At 39.9% G+C, this 23,350-nt stretch overlaps 2 protein-coding genes across 2 annotated transcripts; both read left to right on the top strand.

The window, feature by feature from the left end:
- Window positions 1–881: 881 nt before the first annotated feature.
- Window positions 882–3,404, top strand: LOC116214489. The gene is made up of 7 exons (XM_031549889.1): window positions 882–886; window positions 1,230–1,282; window positions 1,534–1,878; window positions 1,960–2,180; window positions 2,227–2,366; window positions 2,568–3,210; window positions 3,294–3,404. Exons 1-7 carry the CDS (start codon window positions 882–884, stop codon window positions 3,402–3,404), a joined length of 1,518 nt encoding a protein of 505 aa, XP_031405749.1.
- Window positions 3,405–20,516: 17,112 nt separating this feature from the next.
- Window positions 20,517–21,303, top strand: LOC116213045 (peptidyl-prolyl cis-trans isomerase-like). Its single transcript, XM_031547851.1, has one exon. It carries the CDS (start codon window positions 20,540–20,542, stop codon window positions 21,104–21,106), a length of 567 nt encoding a protein of 188 aa, XP_031403711.1. The 5' UTR covers window positions 20,517–20,539; the 3' UTR covers window positions 21,107–21,303.
- Window positions 21,304–23,350: the final 2,047 nt, after the last annotated feature.

The raw sequence follows: 23,350 nt of genomic DNA, 5'->3' as shown, positions 1-23,350 counted from the left end.
TTCGTGTCCACCTTTCTTGCTTTTCGGACTCCGCGTCCAAGACTTCGTGTCCACCTTTACTGCTTTTTCGGACTCCGCGTCCAGGACTTCGTGTCCATTTTTATTGCTTTCCAAAATTCTTGTTCACTTTTACTGCTTTTCGGACTTCGTGTCCACCTTTATCGCTTTTAGGACTTCGTGTTCACATTTATTGCTTTACGAACTTTAGCCCTGCATTTGCTTTTTCGAGTTACAAATTCACACCGTATCATTTCCTTGCCATGACTCCTTAATCTTTTTCCTCCCACAAACAGGTCTGTTGCATCTGGGAGAATGGCCAGGTGGTCGTCAAGACCGAACGGGTGCTTCTCATAATCTTTGGCTGCACCCTCTATTCGAGCACGCAACCAAAGAGGGGCAAAATACTACTTGAAAGTTATTTTTAAACAAAATGATCATTGAAAGATCAGAATCCATAACATTTTGGTACCACCATCAAGATTCCGTAAGTGTCGTTATGAGAAAATGACGTGGACGCTTACGTGGTATTTAGTAGGCAAACGGTCCCGACTAACGGTGCACGTCATCTAGTACGACGTTGTTTTTTATCACCCCAGTAAAAAAAAAAAGTTTGACCCAAAGTCGTTGTCACCTTCCCGCCCGCCCCCCCCCATCTACAGTCAATTAGGGCAAACAAAAAACACAACGCTCAACAGGGGAGTATGGGCAAGCAGAAGTCGAGGAAATTAGGGCAAGCGGTGGACTCACACCAGACGAGACGCACGGGCCAGAGTTCGACCACGGCACGGGCGCCGTAACAACTGCTGATCAAACCAGACGGACTCGTCGAGCTCAGGTTTGACCAGACGGAGTCATCGAGCTTGAGTTCGACCACCGCACGGATGCTGTATGCAGACCAGATGGACTCGTCTAGCTTGAGTTCGACCACCGCACGGCCGCCTCTCTCATCACCCATATCTCTGCGGGTTTCTTTGCTCATGTGACCGCGGATTGAAACAGAGATGGGAGAAGATTGACGAAGGGAGTGTAGAGAGACGACTGACCAATTGTTGTTGAGGAAGGAAGGGAGAGCAGATTGAGGAAGGAAGGAAGGAAGTTGCGCTGTTATACATAAGCAAAGGGAAAAGAAGAAATCAGATTGGTTCTTTTCCACGCGCATAGGGACACCGGGATTGGTTTGTCTGCTTCAAGGTTAGTCGATTTTATATTGATTTGTTGATGAATGGTAGGTTTGACCGGTTGTTGTTGCTCGAAGTTGTGGTCCCTTGTCTCTGCGAGTCTGGTTTGTCTGTTCCTTTTACTGTCTGTCGAAGTTGTGGTCCCTAACTCTGAAAGTAGTTTTGGTATCTTGTGCTCTTGTGCTTTAACAAGCTATTGTTGATTTAACAAATAAGTCTTTCCTTTTGTTGCTGCCTTTTTCTCCTTTGTTGTCTCTTGCTTTTACTATGGCTTTACTGGAAGTTGTGCTTTTACCGTAGGATGCTTTATCTGTACGTTCGATTGTAAAATGCCTTTTTTAATGTTTTAATGCAGCTTGTGGGCTCATGGATGATCTGTACACCATTGTCTTACACCATGGGGGCAAATTTGTGTCAGAACCCCACTTAAAGTACATTGAGGGAGAGACCAATGCATGGGAGATGGTGGACATTGACAAACTGTCCATTACAGAGCTACAATACTACTTTCAGCAGCATGGTTATAATATTGAGTCCTACAAGAAGGTTTATTGGTTGGAGTATGGGTTCAATTTAGAAGATGGGTTAAGAGTTCTTGAGACAGATGAAGACATTCATAGATTTTGTGCTTCTGCGAAAGCTGCAAACAGTAATGAACTTGAGTTTTACTTTGATCAGCACTTACTGGATTATACAAATGGTGAGGCTAGACCGGTGGATGGTAGAAGAGATGATAACACAGTTTGTGGTGTTGCTATTGATATCACTGAGGTTGAATAAGCAATTAAAGACCTTACACTGGATGTTTCTGAAGAGGATGATGACAGTGAAGGGCTTAGTGATGATGATGATGATGAACCTACTGATGATGATGACGGTGAAGGGTCATATGGGAGTTATTCAGATGGTTCTTGGAAATCAGGACTAGAAGATGCTGATGTTGAACTACAAGATGCTGAGGATGAACATGATGACAATGCAATTGTTGGGACAGATCATCAAGTTAGATCTTCTGGAGTAAGAAGAAAAAGGACCAATGGATGAGCAGGTACATCATGTTGAAAGACCAGAAGATGCTGATATAAGGGGAGAAGTCGATGAAGATTTTTTTGAACATGATGAATACCATTCAGAGGAAGAGGGAATTGTCAATGGGAGTGATGATGAGAATGCTGAAGATGTTGAATGGTTTATTAAATTCAATAAAAACGCAACTTTTGGTCAGGTACATTTAGAATTGGAGATGATTTTTCCAACTCTTAATTTGTTCAAGTTGGCTATGAGAGATTATAATATTGCACTTAGGAGGCCTGTTAAAATTAAGCTAAATGACAGAATTAAGTGCAAGTTTGTATGTGCAGAGGGTTGCCCTTGGTATATTTATTGTAGTTGGTTTGAAGGTTGTGGAGGTTTTCTAGTAAAGGGATTTAATCCTACCCACACATGTTCAAGAAAGTTGAAGAACAAACTAGCAAATAGGCAGTGGGTTGCTCAGAAGTTAGTGGAAGGGCTTAGAATGTTTCCTAAGATGACTATTAATGATGGCTGCGCATATATGTCTCATAAGTATAAGGTTAAAGTATGTCAGATGAAGATCTACAGAGCCTTGCACATTGCCAGAGAAATTGTGGAAGGGTCAGAGAAGGAGCAATATGCCAAGCTTCATGATTATTGTGCTGAGCTTAGAAGAAGCAATCTTGGGTCTACATGTGCGGTTGGGGTTCAGAGAGTGAACTTGTCAGAACCCCCACACTTTGAAAAATTGTATATTAGCTTGGATGCAACTAAGAAAGGATTCCTTGCAGGCTGCAGACCTCTCATAGGTTTGGATGGTTGCCACTTGAAGGGCTATTATGGAGGCCAATTATTGACAGCAGTCGCTCAAGATGGAAACCATTCATTCTATGTTATAGCCTATGCCGTCGTGGAGCAAGAGACAAAGGAGACTTGGATTTGGTTCTTAACAAGGTTACTTCTAGACATAGGTGATCATGTCTTCCACGGGTGGGAATTTATGTCAGATATGCAGAAGGTACTAAAATCTTGATTTTGTAGATTTTGTCTAAATTGAATTTATATTTGAATGCTAACTTGTTAGTTGTACTTTATTTGTAGGGGATTCTACCTGCACTTAAGGAGTTAAGCTCCAGGATGCACTCACAGATTTTGTGTGAGACATTTGGAGACAAACCTGTGGAAGAATTGGAAAAACAAACAACTCAATGAGAAAATGTGGGATTGTGCCAGATCAAGGACTATGCCTGAGTTTGAAAGGAACATGGAATTGCTGAAGGCAATAAGTGAGGGAGCATGGAAGTATCTGCAAAATTTACCTGCAGAATCATGGACAAAGGCAGCATTCGGATCCTTCAGTAAGAATGAAAGCTTGACGAACAATATGTCTGAGTAGTTTAATAGTGCAATTGTGAAGATGAGAGGGAAGCCTATCATTATTATGTTAGAGGAGATCAGGATGTATATCACGAGGAAGATGAATGCTGCTCGAACTCACATGGCGAAGTACAACGGTCCACTTACACCTACTGCTCAGAGCAGGCTTGAAAAGTTTGAGATAGGTAGTCAGAGTTGGCATGCCACTTGGGCAGGAGATTCTCAAGAACTGCATTTTCAGGTGCAGCACATTCATATGAGCAGTGACAAGCATGCGGTTGATTTGAAGCATTGCACTTGCTCTTGTAGGGAATGGGATATCAGTGGAATCCCATGCAAGCATGCAGTGGCATGCATGACGATGAACGATTCTGATCCAGAGAAGTTTGTGCATTCTTACTACTCAAAGGAAACTTGGCAAAAGATTTATGAGCCATATATTCGACTTGTAATAGGGGAAGATTATTGGGAGAAGCAAAACTTGGACCCTATTCTACCTCCTAACTACTCCAGGGCAGGTGGTCGTCCTAAAATGAAAAGGACCAAGGGCAACGATATAACACAGGATCCATACAAGGCAAAAAGGAAGTATAGGAAAATAAGATGTGGAAAGTGTGGTCAGCCAGGGCATAATAGGAGAATATGTAAGGCACAACTGTGAAGGACAAGGGAAACAAGAAAGTTCCTGATGCTGTCACTAGCTCACCCGCAAATGATCCAATGGTACCAACTTTGTTTTTTTGGTTATGTCGATTGTTTTCAACTTGTTTGGTTATGTCCTCTGCTAAATTTGCTGCATCATTTGAATGAAAGTTCAAATGACTCTGTACTTGTTTAGTTTGCTGCCTTTATTGTCTCTGCTGAATTGTTTAAATTTGTGTTGAGTTTGCTTCCTCTATTGCCTCTGCTGTTTTGTTCGAGTTTGCTGCCTTTACTGACTCTGCTGTCTTGTTCGAATTTATGTTGAATTTGCTTCCACTGGTACCATTCCAATGGTTATGTCCTCTGCCAACTTTGCTTTTTTTTTTCTTTACCCAGATGAAAAAGAGAAGAAGGGAAGCCACTGATATAGCTGGGCCCTCAAGCTCAAATGTTCGAAAGGTAGGAGTTAGTTGTTTGCTCCGAACTTGTTTGCATCTATTTCTCTCCTGAATTGTGTATGTTTAATGCATTATGTAGGGGAGGAAGGGAGCAGAAAAAACTGTTGAAACTGCTGCTCCTGAAGATTCAAACCCTCAACTGCATAGGAGAAAGAGAGCAAGAACAACTCGAGCAAGTACTGCCACTGATTTAGCTGGGCCCTCAAGCTCAAATGTTCGAAAGGTAGGAGTTAGTTGTTTGCTTTGAACTTGTTTGCATCCGTTCCTCTCCTGAATTGTGTATGTTTAATGCATAATGTAGGGGAGGAAGGGAGCAGAAAAAGTTACTGAAACTGCTGCTCCTGAAGATTCAAACGCTCAACTGTATAGGAGGAAGAGAGCAAGGACAACTAGTATGAATATTGCCACTGAAATTCAACTATCTTTGCCTCAGTCATCTCTGTCGCAAAAGAAGTGCAGGAAGAAGTGTACATGAGGCTTTCTGTGTTGGGAATTGGTGTATGCCCTAGAGGCAATCTATAATCAGTTCTGTAATATGATATCTATTTCATTATATTACGAGGCATATCTGTTATTGTGTAGATTGCGCTAAATATGATTTTACACAATAATGTCCTTGGAATAGTAGGTTCAATAGGCATCAAGTGTGACTTGATTGTGAGATCCTATAATTAATGAACATTATTCCTAAATGTCCATAGTCAAAGTATTATCGTTAATTAGGACAACGATAATACGGTTAGACTAGTGTGAGTGTTGATTGATGACCAAGTCTCATAGGTCATGGATATGGAGATATCAAATCACACCACATGTATACATTAAGAGTAATGTGTATTGGACTGATCCACCATGAGATTGCTACATGGGTTGTTACGTGACTGTCATTAGCATATCTCAAAGTGACTATAGTGTAATGGTCCTTTGACTTGAGGTCACCATAGATTCCTACATGTAATGTCATATACTTTGATACTGTCAAACGCCACTGTAACAGGATGGTTATAAAGATAGTTATTGGGTATACCACAGAGCATGGAGAGGAATGTGAGTGATCAAGATAGGATTTGTCCCTCCTACGAAACGGGAGCGATATCTCACGGCCACTTGGTGGTTAAGTCTAAAAGTGTATGCATACCCAAATGAGTCGATATAACGATATCGAGCTCATTTGTTCTGATAGACTTAACCGGTAAACCAAGAAAAAGAGATATTGAGCCATACAAGGATGTCATCGACCATGCCTTGGGCTCAATAGAGATATAGAGGACAAAGGGATTATATTACACGGTAACGTAGGTCACGAGGTTCGTCGAGAAATTGACTTTCCGATTACTTGAGTAACATTGATGCATTGCTAGATGCCGCTCACTGTTTGTAATATTGAAATAGAGATTTCGATATTACTATCAACGTAATTGGGAACCTACAGGGTCACACACGACGACTAAATTGATGAGATATTTTGAAACAAACAAAATCGTCTAATAGAGATTAGATGATTTATGGTGCGATCAATTAATCGGATATTTAATGAGATTAAATTTGTCGATTAATTAGACTCGATTTATTAGATTAAATGGACACAATTGATGCACGATCCATGTGATGACACATGGCAATTTCAAACTCTTAATTCTTTGTCCCACATCGGTGGGTTACAAATTTTCTTCCCCCCTCAGCTGCTTATAAAAAGGGGCAGTGAGGTTGTATGGATAAATGTGTGTGTGAATGTATATATATAATGTTTGTATATGCATATACTTTTTATATATAAAAAGCAACACATATTTATATGTGCTGATATATGTGTGCGTGCATATATATGCATATAAAGTATATATATAATTTGGGTTGAATTGTTCAACTCAAATTAGGTCCATTAGTCTTAAAAATTTCGGGTGTTGCATCGGTGTTTCTTTCGAGTGTTGGTCGCTAGCACCGCCGATCTCGAAGACTCGTCGACAAAGTCGGTGTGGACACCGGTAGAGGCGTCACGCGTGGGACGCTTGGTCGACAATTTTAAATATTCCAGGTACGCTTTTATTTACTCTTATTCTTCTAGTAGGTCTTGGAATTAGTTTCACGGGTAGGAAATTTTGAATTTCTGTTCCTTTTACGCTTCCGTAGATCCTGTGAAACTAGCAATTGGTATCAGAGCCTAGCTAGTTAGAGTCTGAGTAGATAATAGCATAAAATATGATTTTATGCTTGGTACTGGTATGATTATGTTTGATATTTGCGGTGCATGACTGTTAGACATGGACTATGTCCTAGTTGTGTTAGTATAATAGTTATACGTGTGGACTATTATGTAATAGTTACATAATAGTGTATAGTGAGATCGATTAAATGTTAATCAAATCCCTCAAAATATTAAGTCCATATCCTTCCACCGTGTAACGCTCGTCAAGACCAAGATCGATGAGTGTGTAGACCTTGCCTTCGCAGGATGCCCTTATCTATCCTAGTAAGACGTTGTGTTTACCAGTGGGTCGGACTTAACTGAGCAAGCCTAATAGGATTAGGAGTTCAGAGGCATGTAGTTGGGTATCGATCTATAAGATAGATTTGAATAAGGAGTTATTCACTCAACTAATCAAGAGTTGCATGTGATGCAATTGGGAAAGTGAGTTCCCTACCTAAATAGCCAGTTCTGGGTGAATCAGCCCTCGCTGACTCAGAGCTTGGTGAGATATGGATCTTGAGCTACTATGAGAATGATATTCTCTGAATCAATGTTGAGGGTCATTGATTTGATATAAATAGTGGGAGCAATATTTATAAAGTCCTCATTAAATATTGTTGTGTCATAATACTTATTTTGTATATTTCTATGGTAGTTACCATGGCAGGGAGCACTTCTAGTACTTTCTGTTTGCGATCCGTCCTTGATAAGGACAAACTGTCAGGGAATAATTTCCTTGGTTGGTATCGAAACTTGAGAATTGTTCTCACCCAAGAAAAGAAGCTATATGTCTTAGAGCAACCTCTTCTTGCGCCACCGCCTGACGATGCCCCCCAAGCTGAGAAAGATGCTTATAGTAAGCATCATGATGATGCCGTAAACGTCGGATGTCTCATGTTAGTCACCATGGACTCGGAGCTTCAGAAGTAACACGAGAACATGAAGGCGTACGATATGATCGTGCATCTCAGGCAGCTCTATCAAGAGCAGGCCCGACATGAGAGATTCGAGATCTCTAAAGCACTTTTTCAGGCAAGGTTGATTGAGGGTAGCCCGGTGGGTCTTCATGTACTCAAGATGATTGGGTACGTTGAGACTCTGGGAAGACTGGGATTTCCTCTTGGTCAAGAGTTGGCCACAGATTTAGTCCTACAGTCGCTGCCCAGCAGTTATAGTCAGTTCATTATGAGCTATAATATGAATGACTACAATAAACCATTGCCTAAACTGCTTAGCATGTTGAGAACAGCTGAGCATGATATCAGCAAGGGGACGTCCGTTCTAATGGTCCAAGGGACCAAAAGAAAGGGCAAGAGCAAGAGTAAAGGCAAGAAGGCTAAAGGTGCATCCAATTTTGACTTGGGTGCGTTGAAGCCTAAAGCCAAGGTGGCGAAGAATGATTACTGCTTCCATTGTGGCAACACTGGACATTGGAAGCGGAATTGTAAGATATACCTGGAAGAGTTGAAGAAGAAGAAGGGAAGTGAGACTTCCACTTCAGGTATCCATGTTATAGAGATTAATGTATCTACTACTTCTACATCTTGGGTATTAGATACCGGATGTGGTGCTCATATTTGTGGAAATATGCAGGACCTAAAGGACAGTAGATCGTTGACAAAGGGCGAGGTGGACCTACGAGTTGGAAATGGAGCAAGAGTTGCTACATTAACTGTAGGGACTTATCACCTAGTTTTGCCTACTGGGCTTGTATTAGATCTTAACGACTGTTATTATGTACCTGCTATTAGTAGAAACATAATATCTGTTTCTTGTTTGGACAAGAAGGGATTTTGTTTCACTATAAAGAACAAGTGTTGTTCTATGTACATGAATGATGTATATTATGGCAGTGCACATTTAAGTAATGGTCTGTATGTTCTTGATCTAGATACGCCTATTTATAATGTGGAAACCAAACGGCTCAAATCTAATGATTCGAACCCGACTTACCTCTGGCATTGTCGTTTAGGCCATATTAGCGAGAATCGCATCTCTAGACTCCATAAGGATGGATTACTGGACTCGTTTGATTTAGAATCGATCGAGGCATGCGAACCTTGCTTAATGGGGAAAATGACTAAGGCCCCTTTTACCGGAAAAGGTGAGCGAGCTAGTGATCTTTTGGCTCTCATACATACCGATGTATGTGGACCAGTGAACAAGCTTGCTAGAGGTGGGTATCTCTACTTTATTACATTTACTGATGATTTCAGTAGATTTGGATATGTGTTTTTGATGAAACACAAATCTGAATCCTTTGAAAAGTTCAAAGAATTTAAGAATGAAGTGGAGAATCAGTTGGGTAAGAGCATTAAAGTTCTTCGATCAGATCGAGGAGGTGAATATTTGAGCTATGAGTTCGCTGACTATCTTAAACAGTGTGGGATTTTATCTCAACTGACTCCACCTGGAACACCACAATGGAATGGTGTAGCTGAGAGGAGGAATCGAACTTTATTAGATATGGTTCGATCTTTGATGAGTCATGCAAACTTACCTGACTCCTTCTGGGGATATGCTCTACAGACAGCTGCTCTCATATTAAACAATGCTCCGTCGAAATCAGTTGAAAGGACACCATATGAGATGTGGTATGGGAAACGTCCCAAGATGTCTTTTCTAAAGATATGGGGTTGCGAAGCTTATGTGAAGAGATTGTCTTCGGATAAGCTTGGCCCTAAATCGGACAAATGTTACTTCGTGGGGTATCCTAAGGAAACTCGAGGATACTATTTCTATAATCCCATCGAGGGCAAAGTGTTTGTCGCTCGAACTGCGGTATTCCTTGAGAAAGAGTTTCTCTTCAAAGGAACTAGTGGGAGGAAATTAGAACTTGGGGAAGTTCTACCACAAAATGACATTGACCAATCGACGGGCGATGTTGCAGAACAAGTACCACAAGTTGTTGTGGCACAATCTTCTACACAGGTGACACAGGAGCCTCGTAGGTCTAGTAGGATACGTCATGAGCCCGAGAGATATGGATTTCTCGTGACTCAAGACAATGACGTATTGCTCATAGATAATGATGAGCCTACAACCTATGCGGAAGCCGTAATAGGCCCAGACTCTGAGAAATGGCTGGAGGCCATGAGATCTGAGATGGAGTCCATGTACACTAACCAAGTATGGACTTTGGTTGATCCACCTGAAGGGGCAAAACCCATTGGGTGTAAGTGGGTCTTCAAGAAGAAGACTGACATGGACGGTAATGTGATTACCTTTAAGGGCCGACTTGTGGCAAAAGGTTTCAGACAAGTTCATGGTGTTGACTATGACGAAACCTTTTCCCCGGTAGCTATGCTTAAATCCATCAGGATCTTGCTTGCAATTGCAGCTTATTATGATTATGAGATCTGGCAAATGGATGTCAAAACTGCTTTCCTGAATGGGAAGCTCCTCGAGGATGTGTTTATGACACAACCTGAGGGTTTTGTCGATCCACATTGTGCCGGAAAGGTTTGTAAGCTACAACGGTCTATTTATGGACTGAAGCAAGCTTCTAGGAGCTGGAATCTTCGTTTTGATGATGCAATCAAAGAGTTTGGTTTCATTAAGAATGAAGATGAACCCTGTGTTTACAAGAAGGTTAGTGGGAGCATAGTAATCTTCCTGGTGTTATATGTAGATGACATACTTCTGATCGGGAATGACATTCCTTCCTTACAGTCTGTGAAGACTTGGTTGGGAAGGTGTTTCTCTATGAAGGACTTAGGCGAAGCTACCTACGTGCTAGGTATCAGGATCTATAGAGATAGATCCAAGAGACTGCTTGGCTTAAGTCAGAGTGCATACATAGATAAAGTGCTTCGGCGATTTAGCATGCAGGATTCTAAGAAAGGGTCGCTGCCTATGTTACATGGCATAAGCCTTTCGAAGGCTCAGTGTCCTTCTACTCGAGAGGAGAGGGACCGCATGAATAGGATTCCATATGCGTCAGCTATTGGATCCATCATGTATGCTATGTTATGCACTCGATCAGATGTCTCGTATGCTTTGAGTATGACGAGTCGATACCAATCAGATCCAGGTGAAAGACACTGGATTGCAGTAAAGAACATCCTTAAGTACTTACGAAGGACTAAGGAGATGTTTTTGGTATATGGAAGCGAAGAAGAGCTCGTTGTAAGAGGTTACACCGATGCTAGCTTCCAGACCGATAAGGACGACAGTAGATCGCAGTCAGGGTATGTGTTTTGCCTGAATGGAGGTGCTGTGAGTTGGAAGAGTTCCAAACAGGAGACAGTAGCCGATTCTACCACAGAGGCCGAGTATATTGCTGCCTCTAACGCTGCAAAAGAGGCCGTTTGGATCAAGAAGTTCGTGACAGAACTTGTTGTGGTTCCTAGCATCGCAGACCCAGTGGATCTCTATTGTGACAACAATGGAGCCATTGCGCAAGCTAAGGAACCCAGGTCTCACCAGCGATCCAAACATATACTCAGACGCTTCCATCTCATTCGCGAGATCATCGACAGAGGAGATGTGAAGATATGCAGAATACCAACAGATGAGAATCTCGCAGATCCACTTACGAAGCCTCTTGTGCAGCGCAAGCACGAGGCTCACACTAGATCTATTGGCATTAGACAGATGCCAGATTGGCTCTAGTGCAAGTGGGAGATTGTTGGGAATTGGTGTATGCCCTAGAGGCAATCTATAATCAGTTCTGTAATATGATATCTATTTCATTATATTACGAGGCATATCTGTTATTGTGTAGATTGCGCTAAATATGATTTTACACAATAATGTCCTTGGAATAGTAGGTTCAATAGGCATCAAGTGTGACTTGATTGTGAGATCCTATAATTAATGAACATTATTCCTAAATGTCCATAGTCAAAGTATTATCGTTAATTAGGACAACGATAATACGGTTAGACTAGTGTGAGTGTTGATTGATGACCAAGTCTCATAGGTCATGGATATGGAGATATCAAATCACACCACATGTATACATTAAGAGTAATGTGTATTGGACTGATCCACCATGAGATTGCTACATGGGTTGTTACGTGACTGTCATTAGCATATCTCAAAGTGACTATAGTGTAATGGTCCTTTGACTTGAGGTCACCATAGATTCCTACATGTAATGTCATATACTTTGATACTGTCAAACGCCACTGTAACAGGATGGTTATAAAGACAGTTATTGGGTATACCACAGAGCATGGAGAGGAATGTGAGTGATCAAGATAGGATTTGTCCCTCCTACGAAACGGGAGCGATATCTCACGGCCACTTGGTGGTTAAGTCTAAAAGTGTATGCATACCCAAATGAGTCGATATAACGATATCGAGCTCATTTGTTCTGATAGACTTAACCGGTAAACCAAGAAAAAGAGATATTGAGCCATACAAGGATGTCATCGACCATGCCTTGGGCTCAATAGAGATATAGAGGACAAAGGGATTATATTACACGGTAACGTAGGTCACGAGGTTCGTCGAGAAATTGACTTTCCGATTACTTGAGTAACATTGATGCATTGCTAGATGCCGCTCACTGTTTGTAATATTGAAATAGAGATTTCGATATTACTATCAACGTAATTGGGAACCTACAGGGTCACACACGACGACTAAATTGATGAGATATTTTGAAACAAACAAAATCGTCTAATAGAGATTAGATGATTTATGGTGCGATCAATTAATCGGATATTTAATGAGATTAAATTTGTCGATTAATTAGACTCGATTTATTAGATTAAATGGACACAATTGATGCACGATCCATGTGATGACACATGGCAATTTCAAACTCTTAATTCTTTGTCCCACATCGGTGGGTTACAAATTTTCTTCCCCCCTCAGCTGCTTATAAAAAGGGGCAGTGAGGTTGTATGGATAAATGTGTGTGTGAATGTATATATATAATGTTTGTATATGCATATACTTTTTATATATAAAAAGCAACACATATTTATATGTGCTGATATATGTGTGCGTGCATATATATGCATATAAAGTATATATATAATTTGGGTTGAATTGTTCAACTCAAATTAGGTCCATTAGTCTTAAAAATTTCGGGTGTTGCATCGGTGTTTCTTTCGAGTGTTGGTCGCTAGCACCGCCGATCTCGAAGACTCGTCGACAAAGTCGGTGTGGACACCGGTAGAGGCGTCACGCGTGGGACGCTTGGTCGACAATTTTAAATATTCCAGGTACGCTTTTATTTACTCTTATTTTTCTAGTAGGTCTTGGAATTAGTTTCACGGGTAGGAAATTTTGAATTTCTGTTCCTTTTACGCTTCCGTAGATCCTGTGAAACTAGCATTCTGTTCGTTACATTTGATGGTTTTTGTATAGAGAATGCAGCAGTGGTTTAAGTGCAATTGTATAAATGAGCTGCTGTTAGGATTTGTATAGGTCATATGCTCAATGCAATTATTAGGATGATTAAATTTTTTGGGAATGATTATGAGAAGTTTGTATTTTGGTAATTTGGTTTGGTCCAAAGTTGAGGCATAAATTGAAGCTTCCTGTACTGGTATGTGTTTGGAGACAGCATTGAATGCTAAACAATTTGCTTTAACAACCTAAACTCTTTGGTGTTTCTCTCTGTTCTTTCATGTTATTATTTCATTTCTGTTTACTTTCATCCATTCATTGGAGAGGTAAGATGCCATTGGAATTATAATCTGCCTAATCCACTGTGTGTTCATAGCCTGTATCCCGGGAATGGCTGAATTCAAAGGAATGATTTTATCCCTGATATGAATTGTCTGTCACTCAGTACAAGAAGTGATATCTCTATTTGAGCATAGAATTTAGTACCAAATCCAACCAAATTCATTTGCATTTGCATTGCAACTACAAATCATTCCTTAACTAGAGGAATTACATCAGTCACTAGACAAAGAGCAACTCCCTAACAGACCACATAGACAAATTACATAAACAATCATACTTCATTTCATCATAACCAAGCATTCTAATACAACCACTGTCATAGCTAAAACGAAAGATAAATGCCTCCACCTCTTTAGCTGCATCTCTCTCATCTCTAAATTCTTCCTTAACTTACTTATTATCTTCAATTCTTGGGACAAGCTTCTACTGATATACAACTCATCCTCCCACTGAAAATACTTGCACTTCCTTGCATAATCATTCCAAAAAGGGCACCTGTAAAATGAACGCCATGTATTTACTTTTATGTTTGATATCATCCTCAATGCTGGCATTCTGCAATAACATAGGATGCTTCCACCTCTATCCATGGTCTAATCACCCTTGTCCATGCTCGAACAACTGTACTTGGAGGTTGTTGAGGCTTGATCAGGGTTCATAGGGAAACTATCATACACATCGTGGCATTTGCAGCAATGGGTGTGCGAGCGATGGGAATGCGAGCTCATTTTGAAGGTGATACCTTGTTCGACTTTCTTCTGCACCCTCAACTCCTTTGCTCATTCCCTATTCTCATCATCCTCTCCTTCCCCCATCGAAATGTTACTGCAATCAAAATTAAGGTTGACCGACAGTAAAAGCAAGACACAAGAATGTAATTGGGGACAACGACAGAGAGAATAATGCAACATCCTCACGAAGGACCATCAACTTGTTGAGATTTGCATGTCAACGACAGAGAGAATAATGCACATCGCCTCAACAGTTGTGCTCTATCTAGATTCAGAAGGTATCATATTGAAATAGTAGTGTAAATTTTTAGGAGCACGAGTGAAAATCAATCGGTTTCTTATTCATGTTCGACTTCGAGCAACACCAACCGTTTAAACCTACCATTCATCACCAAATCAAGTGAAAACCTACTAACCTCGAGAGGGATGAACTCGTCTGGATTGCAATGGAGGTTGCAGATGAACTGCAGCTAGGATTGTAGGAAAGACCAAATTGGTGGTCGAACCCAAGCTCGAGAAATTCGTCTAGCCTGAGTGCGGCGCCCGTGCGGTGGTCGACCAGCGTCGCCGACTCTTCTGAGGGGAGGCGATGTCGGGTTCCTCTGGTGTGAGTCCGCTGCTTGCCCTAATTTCCCTGATTTTCGCTTGCCCAAACTCTCCTGTTGAGCTCTCTGTATTTTGTTTGCCTTAATTGACTGCAGATGGGGGTGGGAGGGAAGGTGACGACGATTTTAGGTAAAACCTTTTTTTTTTACTGGGGTGACAAAAACGACGTCGTACATGATGACGTGTACCGTTAATCGGGGCCGTTTGCCTACTAGATACCACATAAGCGTCCACGTCATTTTCTTGTAACGGCACTTACGAAATCTTGACAGTGGTACCAAAATGTTATGGATTCTGATCTTTCAATGATCATTTTGTTTAAAAATAACTTTCAAGTAGTATTTTGTTAGTTTTAAAATCTTTTGATGACCATTTTGATAGTTTTCTCATATATAGAGGTAGCTAATCATTTGAGAAAGGATGCAGTGACCTAAGTAAACCGGGAAATGTCCTATAGATTTGAGTTATATTCTTGATCAAGAAATCTTTGGCCAAGGTGGTTGGACTTAAAATAAAAAGGGGTTTCTAATTTAAGTCTTGATGATCTATGAATGTAAGCTCAGAGATTTCATATGGTCAGTTATAGGGTTTGATATTTACCATGACCCTGATTAGATCTAGATCCACTATGAAGGGAGTCGAGTGTATACCACTTCCTTCCGCGCAACTCTCTCTCTGATGAAGTTGTATCTGACCTCAATGTGCTTGGTCTTCCAATGATACTTAGGGTCTTTAGCCTAAGCTAAGGCAACCATGCTATCGCAGTGTATCAGGATAGGCTCAGAATCCTGTGTAGCAACCTCAAGGTCTTGTAGGAAACACCTAAATTAAACGGCTTCTTACACAGCAGCGGAGCATGCAATGTGCTCTGTCTCCACTGTGGACAATGCAATGCAGGTCTACTTCTTGCTAAACCAGGTCACATCGCCTCCATTCAGTAAGAAGGCATATCCAGTAGTCGACTTGCGTTCATCCACTTCTCCAGCCTAATCAACGTCACTATACTCTATCGGGCATATATTAGTACTCCTAATAACAAAACACATAATACATAGTGCCTCTCAGGTAATGCAGTACTCTCTTTACTGCCTTCTAGTGAGCAGGACCCAGGTTAGACTGGAATCGACTAACCAAACTTACAACGTAACATATGTCTGGTCAAATACACATCATTGCGTATATCAAGCTGCTAACCGCGCTAGCATAGGGGACACATGACATGTGTTACTTTTCCTCTACGGTCTTTAGGTACATACTAAGGCTCAAGTGAGCTTTTGAATTGAAAGTTGAGTCCAAACCCATGTAAGCCCAATAGAATTTAAGATGATACCCATGGTAATGATCTTGGGGCGTGTATGCGCAGAAGCCTACACCACACCAGTGAAGTTCGAGTCCAGAAATAGAGTCGACTCGTAGTAGTTGATCCCCATTGCCTGAGTGTGGAAGAAGAAACCCACCTCGAGGTAGTTAAGGCCAAAGTCTGAAAGAGAATAGAGACTTGCTCGAGGTAAGTTGTTGAGGGCAAGCGGTTAAGATTCACTTGGCATGTGTAGGCAAATCGTAAGAAAGACCACACGGTACCACATGAGGGCGGGTGTTAGGAAGATAAGAGTTAATTGGGAAAAGTTAATCCCACATCAGAAGTATAAAAGAAAATATAATAGTTTATATGGGATTGAATCTCATAATTCATCAACTCGAGTTTTTGAGTTGAAAGTTGAGTCCAAGTCCATATAAGCCTGGTAACTCGAGCTTTTGAGTTGGAGATGAGCCCAATCGCTTATAGGCCTAATTGTATTTTACATGGTATCAGAGCGGATTACGCTTTCTCGCACACGTGTGGGCTCACACCACGCCAGATTCGGTTTCAAGGTAGCCAATGGTGTGCCTCATGTTAATTAGGCCCGAGAGTGGCCCGGTCCAGCTTCGAGGTAGCTAAAGGTGCATCTCTAGTTAGGCCCGAGTATGGAACTCGATGCTAGTTTCATATTTGTTCCCCCTCACCCAGGCACGGAAGATGATGCACGGCTCGAGGTTAGTTATTGAGGGTGAGTGTTTAAGGGCACGTGGCACGTGCTGGACCGCACACTACCACGTGAGGGCTGATGTTGATATATATTGCCCCATATGGAAAAATTGAGAAAGAAACCAGTCCAACAACCTATTAGTTTAAACTTTTGGGTTACAAATGAACTCAAGTTTGTGTAGGCTAAAGTGGGAATTTTACACCCTTAATTACAGGAGTGTCACAAGATTTGTCATTATGCATATGGAATCGCTCAAGGATCTTCTTAATGTAATTCTCTTGGGACATTTCCAGGAGTCCACTCGAATGATGCCGTCATTTCTAGCCATTAAAATGTCGTCGACATACAAAGAAAGGATCAAGAGATTTCCTTTGCACCGCTTGATATACACACACAATGGTCCTCATTATTCATCGTAAACCCATTAGACGTAATAACTCGACGGAATCTAGGATACCATTGCCTGGGTGATTATTTCAGGCCATGTGAGGATTTTCGAAGCTTGCAAACCTTGTGCTCCCCTCGTATGACCCCAAAACCCTATGGCTGATCCATATAGATCTCATCATCCAATTCTCAATTGAGAAATGTTGTTTTTACAATAGTTAAAATGATGCGGATCAAAGTAAACCTAACTACAGGAGAAAAAATTTCTTTGTAGTCCACACCTTAATGTTGGGTGAAACTTTTGCAACTAAATGAGCCTTGTATCTCTTGATAGAACCATCCGCCTTGCGCTTGACCCACTTGTTTCTAATGGTTTTAAGCTCCGGTGGAAGGTCAACCAAGTTCCAAACTTGATTGGTCCTCATAGACTCCATCTCCTCGTTCATTGCATTAGTCCATTCTTTTTTCGCAGGGGATGAGAGGGCCTCTTGAATAGATTTCGACTCTCTATCATCTTGTGGAGAAACCATGAAAGCATCCCCTTCAACCTCAAATCGACGACGATGAATGTTTCCACATTTACTCATGCGTAACTCAGGCTCGACAGGCGCCCCATCCAATGAACTAGGTTCATCATATATAATGTCGCTCTCATTCACCCTAGCAGGTAGAGGAATTTCTTCCCCATCCTCTTCTAGGACATTAGGAGCGCCATTAGCGGGGTCTCCCTGTTCATAGATCACTATGTCACTCGAAACCTGCCCCTTACTAGAGAATTCATCTCCCAAGAAGTCCACATTGCGAGTTTTGATATCAGAATTAGTCTCATCAGGTTGTTCCCCTATGAACACATATCCCTTAGAGTGTTCAAAATTGTAAATATTTGGTGCAATGAATAGAGCAATAATAATTTTATAATGAAGTATGATATTATTAAAAAAAATCAAATTTTTGTTCGAAATATTAGTGAATAAAAATATCATAACGCTTTACTGTTAAAGTATAACCTCATTGTTAATATAATATTGATATTATTAAGTATGATCTGTGACGTGAAGTAATAGAAAATCATAACCAATATTGACATTACTCATATTTTGCGTGAAATCTCCTCTATGTATCTTCTCTTGCTCAATTTAAAGTAGGAAATCATATAGGAAGAAAATGAAGATGGAAGTAACAACCTTTTATACATTTTCAAAATGTTTTTAAATATTCCAAAAATGATATAAAGAATTACTAAAGAATTCAAAAAGTTTGTATAAATTAGTAGTATAATAAAGAAGTAGACTCTTGGAATTCTATGATGAAGTGGCACCATAACATTCTAACATTTGTTGCATTTTCATTGGTTGTCAATTCAAACATCACTCAATGGAACATAGCCTTCGTTCTACGTGGCGCCGTCATATGAGTTGGCTTATACTTTACAATCTATATATATATAAAATTGTATTCTCGTAATAAACAGGATTAGAAAATTAATTTTATATATAGTTTAAGGTTATAAAGGTAAATTTTTAAATAAATAATTATAAATGTACATGCAATTATGACTAAATTAATAAAGTAGGAAATCAATTTCGTCCAAATTAACGAACAATTTAACATTATTCTATAATTGTTATGAAATCGAAAGTTTGTGCATTTTTAGGTTAAGGAAAAAAGTTTGTACTAGAATTGTTAAAATGTGAAAAGTTTGTGCTTTTTTTGGTTATTGACTACAAATTATGATATAATATATATGGCTAACAGATGCAAAAGAAAGTGAAGTTTCCCTCGCTCAACAAATTCCTAATTTTCTTTCTCTAATAAAATTTGAGCCTATCTATTTTTTTTGGCTTTATTTGTTTATTTACAGTATTGGAAATTTTGAGGTGTTATTTTTCCACTCAATCGTCTATAACGGTAAGTATATTCTCCATCTTCTCCTTTAGTTACTTTTCAATTTTGTATTAAAATTTTATTTTTATTTAAAAATCAAGTCATCCTCCAATAATCTCTTTTAATTTTCTAATAAAACAATTTCGAAATCAATAATTTTTTAAAAATTCATAATTTATTTATTTTAAAAATTACTTTCTATCAAAAAATTATTAATTTTTCCCACACAATGCGGGGGTTCTCATCTAGTTGCTATTAATTGTAAATATTTTGCTAAGGATATTTTTGGAAATTGAAAGTTATACTATTAAGGGGTTTTTCAATATAAGTATTATATATTAGGGATTAGTACATCATATATCCCATGGTTTTATCGTTTTTTAAAATCTATCCCATACTTTAAGAATTACCCAAAAATATCTATGATTTACATGTTATTTCAAATCTATCATGCCGTCAATTTATCCATTAACGAAACGTACGTATGCTCCAAATCTATCCCATGATTTTAAAATTTTCTCAAATCTATTACATGATTTTAATTTTTTTTCTCAAATCTATCCATGATAAAGGGCCACAGTGGCAAGAATGGGCCCACTTACGTTTCATGTCAGTAACACCGTTAAATGTTGGCGGAGAAATTAACGCCGGGATATATTTGGAACAAGATGTAAATCATGGCCATTTCTAGGTAATTTTTAAATTATATGATCGATTTAAGAAAATTGTGATACCATGAGATATCTGGCGTAATAACCCCTATATATTATAGATGAAATAATATCTCCATGTCCATATAGCGTCAAAACGGCCCTGTGTCTTGTCAAATGGGTCCGAAGATAACGAAGAATCTAACCAATGGAATAGTTTAGGTAATTCGACAATAAGAAGATTCTTCGTTTGAAATTCAAAAAAATATGTATAATTAAAGAATTTTTGGTGTGTACCGTATGCAGAATTTCAATGGGTTTCGACTAATTCAGTTTGAACCAATTTGGCCCACTAAGAGGCAAAATTCTTTTGCCGTGGGTATCTCCATTTGTAATACTCGAATTAGAGATCTTATTTAAGAGAAACAAGTGTCTAATTACTCGAATAAGCTCCCCTAATTTATAATTAAAAGAATTTTAATTCTTAAGAGACTGTTTTAACTCGAATATGGATTAATCGACATAAGTTAAGTTTTCACATAGGAAGTGGTGAAAAAAAAATTGCAGAATCTCCCCCCTCCAAACTTTTTCCCGTCCCTTCCTCCCACGTATCGACAAGATAAAGATTAAGAACATTTCAACCAGTGGGTTTGAGACACGTGTTCCACTGTCGACGGCCAAGATCGAACTCCGGGGCTCTATATAGCGTCAACTCTTCACCGGACACTTCACGCATACAAACTCTCGACATGTTGAACAACTCTTCACCAGACACTCCACGCGTACAAACTCTCGACATGTCGAACCCGAAGGTCTTCTTCGACATGACGATCGGTGGCATCCCGGCGGGGCGGATCGTGATGGAGCTGAACGCCGATACCACCCCTAAGACGGCTGAAAACTTCCGAGCGCTCTGCACCGGCGAGAAGGGGATCGGGCGGTGCGGAAAGCCGCTCCACTACAAGGGGTCCAAGTTCCACCGAGTGATCCCCGGCTTCATGTGCCAGGGCGGTGACTTCACCGCCGGGAATGGTACGGGTGGGGAGTCAATTTATGGGGCCAAATTCGCGGATGAGAACTTCATTAAGAAGCACACGGGGCCCGGGGTGCTGTCAATGGCTAATGCGGGGCGCAACACCAATGGGTCCCAGTTCTTCATTTGCACTACGCAGACTCCGTGGCTCGACAGGAAGCATGTAGTGTTTGGGCGGGTCGTGGAGGGGATAAATGTGGTCAAGGCGATCGAGAGGGTCGGATCCCAGTCTGGCCGAACCTCCAAACCCGTGGTTGTGGCCGACTCTGGCCAGCTCTCTTGAACTATATATTGAAGTGAACCTACCGCCCATGTACATGCATGTGCATGCATGCATGGATTCTATTACTACCAACGAAGCTAATTATAAGGAAAAAGCTTTTCTACTATTTTTAATTTTCCTTGTCCAGAGGATTATATAATTGTAATACGAATTTATCGAGGGCGATGATATACTCCGGCGTTATGTTTTTTTGTTCTCGGTTATGTTTGCATTGGCCATGATCTTTCAGCAATGTCGTGATCGTGATATCATTATCACTATAACCTACTAAACCGACTTCTAAACATGCAAATTGGACGTTGAGAAACTTGGCCGCAATTAATATATACTCGAATGAAATTAAGTTGACCTATGGTATCCAAGTGCTACTCATACTGATGCAACATGGTCATATCTGAAGCTTGTTAAAATCAAATAACCATAGCGGCCCATTTTCTAGCGGAAATTCTACTCTCCCCGTGGCTCAGCTAGTCAAGTGCAAAGAACAACGTTTCGTACTAGTGCGGTGAGTTTATATGAAATAATTTTCTTCTTGTGCGAAAACTTTTCACACAAAAAGAATAACGTTTTGTACAAGAGAATCATTCTTTAATGAAAGCATTTGTGTGAAAGTTCTTCACACTTTAGTTCAAAAGTTTTGTAAAAAGAGAATTTCAAAAGTATTTGCAAAAACTTTTCGCATAAATGTTTCGTACAAAACATTTTTTCTTGTACGAAATGTTATTATTAAGTGTGAAAACATTTTGCAATTGTATGAAACTTGTGTAAGAACTTTCTGCACTTGTACAAAACGTTGTCCTTCAACTACGCACTTGAGCAGTTATGAACCTTCAGCTCCGGGTAGTCAAATTTCCGAATCTCTAGTTGTTATTGGGTGTAAAGGGAGACAGAGACGCATTTAGGTACGTCCAGATGCAAAGTTATTTGATCACGCTTGAAGAACCCCAGCCAAAAGAAAAGAAATTTGTTGAGCATGAAAAAGGTGAGGCCTTTCCTCTAGGGTCTCAGGATCGCTACATTTTCCAGAAAAGACACATCAAAAGGTTGTTCGTTATTCGTCAGGAATAATTCTTTCGTAGCGATTTTCATGATTCTGGGTAACCCTGGGGCCCTCACTGACCATGTTATTGTTCGTTAGCAGGGCTAGGCATCACTACTTATGAGATCTTCTATGGAACCAGGTACCGTCCTTCCCAGAGAGCACCGTTGGATCACAATTTCCCTTAATTCCGGGGTGATTCAGTAGTCACCGATGAACTGATCAAGTGATCATCAGTTGGATATCAATGGGGCAATCTGTATGGATATCGGGTCGAATGATGCAGGTTCTGAAGGAACAATCTCCGAACATGGAGTTTGGGGGAAGTATGAGTCGAAATGCATGATCGTCTTTCCTATCAAGTGGAACGAAGACGACTGAGATGGATATATCAGCTTAGAATCCAAATAACACAAGATTTGTTTTGAAAATGCAAGTTTTACATTGGAGTTCAAATCTGATCAAAATCAATAAGATTTAGCCAATATTCAATTCATTTGGAACTAACAACTTTGATTTTAATTTTCTTTTTTCCGAAACCAGCATACTCCTTTCATTATAATCAATCGACCAAAACAATACAAGCTGCCCAAAGGTTAGCTACCAGACCAAGTCATTCAAGGTCCCAAACAGGGACAGATCTAGGAATTTTGTCCAAGTAAGGCGAAATTCAAAATAACTTTATATCGTAAAGTTAAGGGGATGAAATATGATAATTTCGTTCAAAAAAATGATAAACTTGATACATACTAATAGAAATTTTGTAATTTTCTCGAGTTCAAGGGGGCGATCACCCCTGCGCCCCCCTAAATCCATCCCTGCCCCAAAATGTCTTGAGAAAGCACGCTAGCCTGTTATAAAAGAGGAATTTCATTTTAATTATGGATTTTGAAATCCTTTGGTGATAAATTACTCTATTTTAAATGCATTTCAAACACAAATAATTCAATTCATTTCACTTAAACTCTTTAATTTTTCAAACAACGTAATTCATTGATAATTGAATTGAATTGAATTCAACAGAACTGAAATCAATTGAATCGACATCATTTCTGACAAGAATGGATTCCAAATGGGGTGGTGAAACTAATACATATGTGATACGAAACTTTGCAATCAAAATTTGACACATTCTCCTATAAAGTTCACAACATATAGTTCTTCTATAATTTATTTAGAAATTGATTTGAATTGACACATATCAC

This window comes from Punica granatum, chromosome 7 (assembly GCF_007655135.1).
Source record: "Punica granatum isolate Tunisia-2019 chromosome 7, ASM765513v2, whole genome shotgun sequence".
Lineage (NCBI taxonomy): Eukaryota > Viridiplantae > Streptophyta > Magnoliopsida > Myrtales > Lythraceae > Punica > Punica granatum.
Note: the sequence above shows the minus strand (reverse complement) of the source record. Positions and strands in the feature narration are given on the sequence as shown.

What these genes read in the sequence shown, in the direction of transcription:
- LOC116214489 (XM_031549889.1), top strand. An exon ending in CTTACTGGATTATACAAATG is followed by an intron (nt 1,879 to 1,959) that starts GTGAGGCTAGAC and finishes AGGTTGAATAAG; the next exon opens with CAATTAAAGACCTTACACTG. An exon ending in TTGTTGGGACAGATCATCAA is followed by an intron (nt 2,181 to 2,226) that starts GTTAGATCTTCT and finishes ATGGATGAGCAG; the next exon opens with GTACATCATGTTGAAAGACC.
- LOC116213045 (XM_031547851.1), top strand. Translation starts at nt 20,540, where the DNA reads ATGTTGAACAACTCTTCACCAGACACTCCACGCGTACAAACTCTCGAC.